We start from the raw sequence: 12,274 nt of genomic DNA, 5'->3' as shown, positions 1-12,274 counted from the left end.
ACATAAAATTCAGTAAGGCTTTGTCATAGGCAGTTCGGGCTGAACTATTTTACTGTGGTTACTGAAATAGGCCTAGAATATGTCGGGTGTTGAAATTGTTCTATTGTGCTGAAAGGAAGTCCTAAATGACTTTTTTATTTTGAAGTAGATGATTTTTCACTTTCAGTGTATCTTTTGATTGTGCTATCTGTATAAGGCATTCCTGAGTAGCTGTTTAAGCAATTGAGAAGTAGGTCATAGGAAGAAAGCTGCAAGATAGCTGACTGTGCTGCTTTTTCACAACTTGTGTCATGAAAGTATGGAATTTTGGAACTGTTAGGTGAAATCTTTCTGTTCAAGGCCATGAACAACTGCTCATGAAAAAGTTTTGAAGTCTTCCCCTTACTCTTTTTCTTTTGTCCTGTTTCTCTCCCTCTATTCCTTCCAGCCTCCCATGTTTGAGTAGTCTATTCTTGTAATAGGAAGGCTGGAACTTACTAGAAGAGAAAGTTAAATATGCTTAAAGTTTGGAGATTCTTTGACACACACGCACCCCCACCCCCCCCACCAGAGGGTATATTGAGATGTGATAGTTCTGTAGCTGTACTGTTTGATTGTGCAGTGGGATCCTGTGATGTGATGCTTTTACCTGGATTTTTCCAGGTTTTAAGTCTGATGCTCATCTGGGGTTTTTTGTGTTCTTTTTTCGTTCTGTAACTAGAGAACTGTTGGTAACAGAGGACAGGATTTTCCCCAGTTGTCTTTCCCAAGCTCCAGCCATCAGCATGTTAGAAAAGTTGAGCAAGGAAATTACTTTAGGCTGATTCCTTTAGAGGAAAGTCTTTAAACTAGCTGCTGAGAATACTGTCATTTTGTTAGTCACTTGTGGTTGAGAATCTTATCCATCTCCTCCTTCTGTACACTGGCTTTATGAAGTATATAAAGCTTATCCTTGTGCTTAGCCTGCAAATGCTCCCCTTGAAACTATTGAGGGGAACAATTGAAAAAACAAAGTGAAAGATTGTGATACCTGTAGGTGCAAGGCAAAGACTTTCCCATCTTTACCAGAAGAGAACAATTAAAAAAAAGTATCCATTTGGGTGTTTGTTTTTTGCTCTCCCCACAAACACTCTCATGTGCAATTTCTCTATCAACAGGTGATGGAGACCAAAAGTATGTTGTACCTTGTGACAGAATTTGCCAAAAATGGAGAAATTTTCGGTAAGCAAGAGAATATTTTCATGTTCAACATTTTAATGTAAACTTCTGAAGTTTGTCAGCTGTATTTGTTGCTCGAGGATCCTTTTACTGTAGTATATCACTTGCCTTTATTTGTCAAGAAATGTGTGATAACTGTCATTTTCTCATTTTAAAACTAAGAACTTTAGGGAAAACTGTTACAGTGTACACTAGTATAAGAAAAAATTTAAAATTACTGATCTTCAGCAGAAGACACAGCTTGTTAAACAGAATGGTGCAGGACAAGCTCTCATCTCAGCTGACAGAATTACCAGGTTTTCAGCATTGAGTTGACATGAAAAAATATATTGAAATATTCAGCCTGATAATGAACAGTGGCCCAAGCAGTATTTCAGGCAAACTGAAAAATATTTCTTGTGCAGTTATGTACTGATTTATCAGATGTGATTTTTTTTTTTTTTTTTAGTATGTTTTCAGGAAGAACATGGTGGGCAGGAGGGGCTGTCAGGGTGACTTGGAGTAACACTCAGAATAAAAAGCTTAGGTTCTGTGTGTTGACCTGCATGGTCAAATTCACATTAATTCTTGTTCTTTGGCTCAAACTCATCACTCAAGCAGGACTTCAGTGTTAAATTTGTGTGAAATAGTTGGGTATTTTTGTTGTAATACTTCATGATGCAACTTTTTTGTTTTGTGATACTCAGCTTGGACTACAATAGAGATGTCGTTCTATTTCTTTGGAAAAAGTTGGTACTTAAATGAGTGCAGGACAACTGTAGTACATAAATATTCTGAGCAGATAACACTTCATGCTTGCTCAGCCCTCTTTCAGTGTCCATGATCACTCAGTGCAGACCAGTAGAGCATCCTTCAGTATTTTGGAGGACCAGAAGTATTGAGGAAGCTTACTAAATTTTAAAACCTGCTGATGATGATAATGTAAAAGGGAATTTGTGAAGTGGCTGTGCGTCAGCCTTTACTCCTCCCAGGGGCTATGGAGTGAATAGTAAAAGTGATTTCATGCTGCTGAGGCTTGCGTTCTAGTACTGAAGGCGATTTCTGCACACTCTTTCCCTTCTTGATTGTGGTAATGGGCACAGTAAAAAAAATTTTTTACATATGTAACACAGACCTGTTACGACCGCCAGGTTGTAGCCTTTGAGCTCTCCTTCAGTGTAGCTTGAATAATTGTCATAACTGTAAAAAGTCAGGCTTATGGCATCTGCTGTGCTGTTATCTCTAGGGCATCTTGTCTTCTGTGGAGGTACTGTGCATACATGTCCCAAGTTATTGTTTGAGATTTTTTGAAGCTATTGAGGCTAGGATAGCAGTGAAGCCCGCTTGAGGTGGTACAGGCTGAATTCTTTCCCAGAACAAGCTGCATATAGCAGTGCTCCTTTTTAGGCCACAAAGAAGAAAGATTTGAAATGTGACACTAAGTAATTAAATGCATTTGATTTTGACCTATATTAGCACCTTTAACTTTAGATCACTGTTAGTGATCAAAGTAGAACGCTTTTTCAGCTCTTGCACATGCGACAAAAAATGTGGGTAAGCCTGTGTTCCTCTGACAGAAGATGAGCTTGCAATGCATAAACTTGTTTGAAATGGTCAACAACCTGCAGAATAGCAAGACAACGTTCTAATAAGGCTGGGATGATAAAATACTAAAAATGTTGCTCCCATTCCTGTATATAGCATGTTAGCATAGTTCTGGTTTGGGGTCTGGTAATATTTGAATGTCTAATGCATTTCTCAGGAATGTGGGTTTGGTTGTTTTGGTTTGTTTTCTGTGTTGTGTTTTGCTCTAAAGGAACAGCATGATTTGCTTGAAACTGTTTGCCATCTGGAAACAGTAAGAGAAAGAGGATTCTGTTTTTCTCACCTTCTAAGCTGCTGTTCTCAAACCAGTGCTAATCCTGAAGCCTAGCCATGAGTTGCAGGCTGGCCTACATCTCTTCCCCACCCCCTTCTGAAATCCACTCATCTTATTACTTGCCTTGAGAACTACAACATTGGAGGCTGTCTATCTTGCAAGATTTGTATGCAGGCTTGCATTAATGAGTAGCATAAGCCAAAAATCTATCTAAAAATTACCTTTGTACCTACATCAGGTTAAGTTTGTGTATTTTGTGTAAACTTTCATATATGAAACCTTCTCAGTACTCAGTCAAGATTCTAACTATTAAGTTACATTTACATGACCAGAAGTTTTTTTTGCTGCTGCTTTATGTGAGAAAGTGAGGTGGTCATAGGGGAAAAACAAATTAACAGAATGCGAAAAACATAAAACTTTAATCAGCGTGGCTAAAGATTCTAGAAGTAACTTGGATGATGACTCCTTTTGCCTTGTTAGTTGTCTTGGCTTTAATGTGTATCATTTCCTGTAAAACTTTGACTTAAACTCTTTAGTTCATTCTGAAAGCAAAGCCTTTGGGGCTCTGAGACTACCCTTGTTTGCAGATCCTTTAACATGTGTTTCAGGCACAGTTTAGCAACTTCTCTTAGACCTTGTTTTCCCATTAAAATAATTAAGGAATCTTTCTGGGTCCATTATTAGATACTTAATATTTCTGTACAGGTTTTTTCTAAATATTTTTTTCTGATTTATTGGAATGATTTCTCGGAGTGGCTTTTGTAATTAAGGATGGGATATTCTGCTGTTGTATGTAGCTGTCACTTTTATATATATTTGTGGAGGAGGAAGCAGAAATGAGGTAACAGCAGAAACAGGTTAGAATTTCGGGGGCGGGGGAAGTCTGCTCTGTTTTTTCTGCAGGCACTCAGGCAGAAGGTGCACTACAACAGTAAGTTTTAGGTGAAGAACAAATGGTCACTCTCTAGCTACAAGTAATAACAAGTTTAAGTTTGAATGGTACCCAGGACAATGGGTTTATTTTCCATGAATGAGTCTTGCATGTCCTAGCAGAGTAACAGAAGAAAGGAACAGAAAAAGAGCACAGGAGCAGAAATATTCTCAAAACTAAAGAAAATCATCTTATCTGGAGTATTTTGTACAGAGCAGGTACTGTTGCTTTATTTAGGAATTGGACTGATGTGTTAAAGGAACAACCTTTCTAGCTTTTATTAAAAAAGCTAATTTCATTATTTTTGTGCTTGATACCCAGGCACTTACTAGTTGCAGTAACAAAACTGGAGTTGCTGAGAAAGTTTCTCTGAAATGGTCAGTCAACATCACCAGGCAGAATGAACTCGGAGGGCAATGGAGTAGAGTTCAGTGTGTAGAGGGCCCTGGTGATTGGAGCGCAGAAGAGGTGGAGCCTGGCTGATCTTTATTTTTTAGACTAGGGGTCAGGGGGATGGATTTCGTGGAAACAGAGCTCAAATGTTCAAAGTCCCTAGTTGTCTGGGTGTCCCCCCCCCGCCCCTTTAAGTCTTATCGTTGGACTGCTTATGTCATAAGCAGGGTATCATGTCCAGGGCAACTTTGATGTAACTGGAAAGCAGAGAAAAGCAGGGTAGTATTTAAGAAACCAAAGTAGTAGACAGATGACTCAAACTATATGAGCTTTTCCTCCTTCTGTCCTGATCCTTCTTTGGGTGCATTGAATTTGCCATGTCAAGCCTGACAATGTGTGAAGTGGTCTCCCTTTTGTAACATTAGTTTTCAAACAGCACAAGTAATGGGATGCTCTCCTGGAGTCCTGTACCCAAGTGTCTGCAAAGTTTCTAACACTTTGTCATGCATGATCCTGCTTTTTGGAGGATTTTACTTTGTTTGCTTTCTCTTGTAAAGCAAAATGGTTAGAAACCTGTGGAACCTGCTATTTCTTTAATCAATCTCCTGACAGCATGTAAGTATTGTGCTCTAGTTTTTTTCTTTGACTAACCATAGATTGCACTTGAAGGGGGGTGTAACAAACAACAAAACAACCAAAACCAAACAAAAACTTGCTCTAGGTTTGTGGCAAGTGCAGCTTATTTGCGTTTTTACTCAAAAGCTACTGAGGTGGGAGAAGTGTAATGAGAGAGACAAACTTCAGTCTATTGGGGATGATCTTCCTGTATGTTCCCTCTGTGAACAGTGAGGAGAGGCCTCTCAGGGGGTTGGTTCAGAGCTTTGACTCACCCTCCAGAGGACCCTCTTTTTCTTCTCTGAGTACAGGAGGAGCTGAGAGAGAGATTAGACTCCCTAGTTTGAAGTTAGCCTTTGTGATAGTTCTTCTGAGTACTCAGTGGTGTCAGGCTTTCAAGTTCACTGTGAGTAGCCTGATATTAAACCTCACTGAATCTTTTCAGCTCTGCTAAACCATCATTTCATAGTGCTGGCTGGTAGTTCATGGTCAGGATTATTTTTAAGCCCTGCACTGGCATTCTTCACTGTCTTCATAGCTTCAGTGAAATTCTCTATATTCAGCAGCAGTTCTGAATTTGCCTTTTGCCAGCTAATGTCATTGCAGTAAAAATGTGTTTAGCCTAGACACTTCAAGTGCTGTTATATTTTTAGATTTGTTTTTTAAAAAGGTCTTTAGCCTTAATAAAACTCTTGAATTAAAAAGGTTTCTGTTGTGCTTAATACTTTACAGATCTGCGAAGTGTTTAACTAGTTGTTTCTGATACATTTTTAAAAGTATATTTACAGCCATTATCTTGTAAGCTTCTTCAGCATCTTTCACCTGCTCTGAAACAGCTGAGATGCAGATTATCTGTTAGCTAAACTAATTACAGTGAACCTCTTCTGAAGGGCTAATTCTCTAGCTTCTCATCGCTGACTGTTTATATTACAAGAATCCAGACTGCGGAGGGGGAAGTTGAGTATTAAGCCTAGAAACAACATAATATTCAGCAAGGGGAAAGGGAATATCGAAGCTTTCAGTTATCATTGTGTCTACCCCCACTTGCTTGCTGTCTGACAGACGACATGTGCATTTTAAAAGCAGTAAACATGACCAAACTACCAGCTTGTGTGATTTATGTCTAGCTTAACAATTGTAGCTATTTAAAGGAATGTGCTGCTTTTGGCTGAAGTTTAGGAGGAGTTATTTTTTGTCCTTCGGTTTCCTCATGTGGCCTCCTGCTGGGTTTTAGCATAAAACTACCAACCAAGTTGTTATAGCACAGCCTCTTCATCTAGAGCTCCAGTACAGCATTTGACACATGTCAGGGTGACTGTACCTATGCATTTACTTTTCTGGTACTTCCTATTTCTACTTTATGCAAGAAATGTGAAGGAGAGAAAGACTAAGGAATAGTTGAGGCAAATATTTCAACTGCTAGACGTGATGCCTGGGAAGAACAGCCTAACTGCATTTGCATACTCACTCTGTTATTGTGCATCCCACAGTTGACTTTCCTGATTGTTTAGGTGTTCCTTACAAACTTCAGTCTGTTTTGCAGTTGGATGGTGGGTTGCAAGGACCTTGCTGCCCTTGAAAGAATTTACAGGAAATAATGCGATACTGTCAGGCTATATTATTGTACTATTACTCCTACTCTTACATAGCCATCTCTATGCTTTACTGTGAAGAACCATAAGATTATTCTGAGATTTTCAAAAGCATTCACAATGGAAACAAAATGTTTATTGCTTACTCTTGCCAGATGCCAGCCAGGGCATCCACCACCCCATTTAAAAAAATACTTTCGTGGAATGACAGTCATGCCCAGAAATGCAAAATAAGCTCCTTCAGTCAGTCCTGTTTATGCTGTGCCTCTCTTGTCCCAAAGGATACTTTGGGACTTAAGCCTATTTTTGCAAGAGGCTCTTGTACATTCAGAGTGTGTGCCCAATGGTTGCATGGGAAAATAGACCAGCCCAGGCAGTCTGGTGGGTCTCACCTTCTACACTCACAAAATCAAACATCCTGGAGAAGTAGATCTCAAAGTAAATCTGATTTTGGAATAGCAAAACACTGAACTTGCAGAGAGGCTGGTAAATATTTGGAAAAACATTTCTTACTAAAACCATCAGCTAGATGTAAAAATAATCCTACATTAAGTATGTACAGTAACTAGTCATGCAAAGTGTGCTATGGTTGTGCAAATGAAAAAGTAACAGTGCTATTAAAGCTTTTCTCAGTGTTGTGTCTTGGAAACATCAAGTAACTGAAGCACAGTTTAACCAAAGTGACGTAAATTATGTTACGGATTTTGTTTTACACATTGGGGAAGCTGAAGTAGAATCATGGAATGGTTTGGATTGGAAGGGACCTTAAAGATCATCTAGCTCCAACCCTCCTGACATGGGCAGGGACACCTTGCACTAGACTAGGTTGCTCAAAGCCCCACCCAGCCTGGCCTTGAACGTTTCCAGGGGACCTAGTAAATGCTTGTAAATATCTGAAGGGTGGGTGTCAGGAGGATGGGGCCAAGCTCTTTTCAGTGGTGCCCAGTGACAGGACAAGGGGCAATCGGCACAAACTGAGGCACAGGAAGTTCCGTCTGAACATGAGGAAGAACTTCTTCCCTCTGAGGGTGACGGAGCACTGGAACAGGCTGCCCAGGGTGGTTGTGGAGTCTCCTTCTCTGGAGATACTCAAGACCCGCCTGGACAAGGTCCTGTGCAGCCTGCTGTAGGTGACCCTGCTTCGGCAGGAGGGTTGGACTAGATGACCCACAGAGGTCCCTCCCAACCGCTACTATTCTGTGATTCTGTGATAGGGTATCCACAATTTCTCTGGTTGCTTTCCTAACAGAAGGACATGAGAGTTCCAGCAGTTCTTTTAACAGAACCCTTCCTGAAACATACACAAAAGAATGGACATAGGTGGAAGAAGCAGTTTTGGGGACACCAGAACTGAAGGGACTTTTAGAGCATTTATTTCTTCTGTCTCCTAAGGTTTTCCTTAGCATGTAAGAACATATAGAATTGTAGAATAGTCTGGGTTGGAAGCGACCTTTAAAGGCCATCTAGTCCAACCCCCCTGCAATGAGCAGGGACATCTTCAATCAGTCAGGTTGCTCAGAGCCCCGTCCACCTTGGCCTTGAATGTTTCCAGGGATGAGGCATTGACCACCTCTCTGGGCAGCCTGAGCCAGGGTTTAACCGCCCTCATTGTAAAAATATTTCTTCCTTATATCTAGTCTAAATCTACTTTATTTTAGTTTAAAACCATTATGTCCTGTTGCATCAGGCCCTGCTAAAAAATTTGTCCCCATCTTTCTTATAAGCCCCCTTTAAGTACTGACAGGCCACAATAAGGTCTCCCCAGAGCCTTCTCTTCTCCAGGCTGAACAGCCCCAACTCAGCCTTTTCTCATAGGAGAGGTGTTCCAGCCCTCTGATAATTTTTGTGGCTTCCGGTGGACACACTCCAACAGGTCCATGTCTTTCCTGTGCTGAGGGCTCCAGGTAGGGTCTCACCAGAGCGCAGTAGAGGGACAGAATCCCCTCCCTTGACCTGCTGGCCATGCTTCTTTTTATGCAGCCCAGGATATGGTTTGCTCACAGCTTTGGTGGGCTGTGAGTGCACAGTGCAGGGTCCTGTTGAGCTTCCCATCAACCAGTACCCTCAAGTCCTCCTCCTCAGAGCTGCTCTCAGTCCATTCTCTGCCCACCCTGTATTTGCGCTTGGGATTGCCCCAACCCATGTGCAGGAACTTGCACTTGGCCTTGTTGAACTTCATGAGGTTTGCAGAGGCCTACTTCTTGAGCCCGTCAAGGTCCCTCTGAATGGCATCCCTTCCCTCCAGTGTGTCAACACCACACAGTTTGGTGGTGTTGGCAAACTTGCTGGGGGTGCACTCAATCCTACTGTCCATGCCACCGACAAAGATGTTAAACAGCAGCGGTGCCAGTACTAACCCCTGTGGACCACCGCTTGTTACTGGTCTCCACCTGGACATCGAGCTGTTGGCTGCAGCTCTTTGAGTGCGCCCATCCAGGCAATTCCTTATCTCTTATAACTGGTCCATCCCTCAAATCCCTACCCTTCCAATTTAGAGACAAAGATGTCATGTGGAACGGTGTCACATGCTTTGCACAAGTCTAGGTAGATGATATCATTTGCTTTTCCCTTGTCCACCAACACTGTAACCCTGTTGTAGAAGGCCACCAAATTTGTCAGGCATGACTTGCCCTTAGTGAAGCCATGTTGGCTGTCACAGTCACCACCTTATTTTCCATGTGCCTTAGCATAGTTTCCAGGAGGATCTGCTCCATTATCTTGGTGGGCACAGAGGTGAGACTGACTGGCCTGTAGCTTCCCCGGGTCTTCGCTTTTTCCCTTTTTAAAAATGGAGGTTATGTTTCCCTTTTTCCAGTCAGTGGGGACTTCACTGAATTGCCATGACTTCTCAAATAGGATGGATAGTGGCTTCGCAGCTTTGTCCACCAGTTCCCTCGGGACCTACGGATGCACTTTGTCAGGTCCCATGGACTTGCGCACCTGCAGGTTCCTTAGATGTCTTGAACCTGATCTTCTCCTGCAGTGGGTGGTTCTTCATTCTCCCAGTCCCTGCCTTTGCCGTCTGTGACTTGGGCAGTGTGGCTGGAGCACTTGCCAGTGAAGACTGAGGCAAAAAAGTTATTGAGTACTGTTCTTTTGTCCTCAAACCAAATTATGCTGAGAAAAAGATTCCCTTTATAACTAGTCCTTTGTAATATTGCAGTATCCGTGCTCAGCTGATATAGAAGAGACAGTCTTACAAGTTTTCTAGAGTATTTCAGCATAAATACTAAGCCTTAAGGAGACATGTTTGATAGTATAAAGCTCTGTGCTTACGTCAACTTCTCAGCATCTTGTGCCTGTTTAAGTGAAGAATAAATGTGAAGTATCTCTGGAAATGTTTCCATGTGAAGGAGACATTGAGACATGTCTTTGATTTCTTACAGTATTAGTATTTAATTATGTCTGTACCTGTAAGGGCCTAGTTTTACCTAGCAGTTTGTCCTGGACAGTTTCATACGTATTTTGAGCAGAGATGCAGAAAGCTGGACTGGAATGGGCTTGAGCTGTCTGCTGTGTCTCAGCCTTGGCACAGGGTGAGCTGCACATTCTTGTAGCTGTCTCTAGAGGGGGAGATTCAGGTACCTTCCTAGACAAAGCTATGCATAATCTGAGTTTTTTTAATTATGAGGATTCTTTCTAACATTTAATGTAGCTTTCCTTAGCTGAAATTCTAACCGATTATTACCACTTCTGTTAATAGGCATTTATAAGACTAGAAATATGATATGTCCCCTAATATGGGATTATTTGTTCCTTACAAAGCTTGAACTGGATGTGCGATGTCTTTACTGCCTTACACTGAACCCAGATCATGGAAGAGTTGAGGTAGGAAGGGATTTGTAGAGCATGTCTAGTTCAGCCCTGTGGCTCCGAGCAGGGTCAATCAGAGACTACAATCTCTAGCCAACTGGTTCCAGCATTTGACCACCTGCACAGAAAAAAAAACTTTTTCTTAGGTTTAAATTGAATTTTCTGTGTTTCTTTTGGTTCCCACTGCTTTTTGTCCTTTTGCTGGGTATTTTTGTGGAGTAAAGTCTGGCTTTGTCGTCTTGCTTCTGTCAGGTGTTTATACACACAATAAGATTCCCCTCTACACCTTGTCTTTTCCATATTGAACGCCCACAGCTCTCTGAGCCTCCCCTTGTATAACAGGTGCTCCAGTCCTTTAATCATCTTCATTATCCTTCACTGTACTCACTTTGGTATGTACGCACTCTTTAACATAGCGTTAACGTACCAAATTTAAAATGTGTACAATTGTCCACCTAAATGAAGCATTTACCGCTGGGTTGGCCAAACAGTGTCTCAGAGTCACATGTTTTGAAGTAAATGCCATCTTAATCTTTCAGTTGTCAGGTAAAGAAATGTACTTTGGACTACTGAAAAAGCTGGACATGAAGCTGCCTTGTGACAAAAGTCCTGCTGCTTTCTGCTGTGGACCTAGCTGAATCTAAGATAGCTTCTGGTTTCTATTTTATTATAGAAAAACAAAAAAAAAAACAACCTACCATAGAAACATGTAGCCAGAGGGTATGACATGAAGGTCAGATTTGTCAAAGGATATGTTTATGAAAGCATAGGGAGGTTTGGTATTTCAGTCTTTGCAAGGTACAACAGGGTGCTTTGCTCCAGGTATCTGTAGTAAAAACTAGAGAGCCATGCTTCTTAGCTCCAGAGGTATATACATGCATATTCAAACAGTGTCCAGATTCTAGCTCTTGTAGCAGAATGTCTCCAACAAGTTTCAGCTGTCTTAAAGAGGTTTCTGTAACCCAGGGGCTGGCACAATCCCTGTGTCCCAGCCTTCCCTGTTTGCAAGCTACTTAATGCACAAACCGTATCCTTGCACATACCATCGCCTGTTTAGATGGACTGTGGTATGTTCTGCTGCTCCAGGAGACAAAGCAGTGTATTTCAGAATAAATGACCTATTATGTGCGGACTACTAGTCTTGGTGGAATACTGAATGCCAGGGTGGTTTGGAATCTTTAAAGAAGCCCTGACAGGCTAGAGCCATAAAAGCAAATGATAGCTTGGATTCATTAACTTGTTTGCTGCATTGCTAACAAATGATGGATTAACAGCTTAAAGGGCTGGCTTCAGTGTAATTTAGTTTGTGCCTTTGATATCTGACTTTGCCTTGACATCATATGATTTGTCAGTCACTTTGTGACTGAGTGATATTTAGCTTGCAAATATTATGATCTCCCCTTACTGCCAGAACTGTTTGTTCTTGTGCTTTGCTAAGTTAAACCAGCTGAAAGTGTATTAAGACTTAGGTAGGTTAGAAGATCTGAGGAGAGTTTTCAGATCTGCAGATTCCAGAGATAAGATCTAATCTGCTTTGCTTAAAAATGTTTTTTTGAGGGATGCTGAAATGAGTATATTGCAACTGACCACCTCTGTGCTTGCACATAGCAGCTTATCCTGGAGGCCATCATCAAGCAAGTGGAAGAAAAGAAGGTTATCAGGAGTAGTCAGCATGGATTCACCAAGGGGAAATCATGCCTGACCAATCTGATAGCTTTCTACGATGACATGACTGGCTGGGTAGACGAAGGGAGAGCCGTGGATGTTGTCTACCTGGACTTCAGCACGGCTTTCGACACAGTCTCCCATGATATCCTCCTAGGGAAGCTGAGGAAGTGTGGGCTGGATGAGTGGTCGGTGAAGTGGATTGAGAAC

At 41.6% G+C, this 12,274-nt stretch overlaps 1 protein-coding gene across 2 annotated transcripts in view; it reads left to right on the top strand.

The window, feature by feature from the left end:
• The window catches only part of SIK2 (salt inducible kinase 2), a 60,589-nt gene that overhangs the window by 12,748 nt on the left and 35,567 nt on the right, over nt 1-12,274 (top strand). For both annotated transcript variants that reach the window (XM_075442364.1, XM_075442363.1), the window contains exon 3: nt 1,137-1,200. In XM_075442364.1, the coding sequence (XP_075298479.1) occupies nt 1,137-1,200 (64 nt within the window). The remainder of the gene's footprint in view (nt 1-1,136; nt 1,201-12,274) is intronic.

The sequence above is a fragment of the Opisthocomus hoazin genome, chromosome 24, assembly GCF_030867145.1.
Source record: "Opisthocomus hoazin isolate bOpiHoa1 chromosome 24, bOpiHoa1.hap1, whole genome shotgun sequence".
NCBI lineage: Eukaryota > Metazoa > Chordata > Aves > Opisthocomiformes > Opisthocomidae > Opisthocomus > Opisthocomus hoazin.
This window is presented reverse-complemented; position numbering and strand designations above follow the sequence as displayed.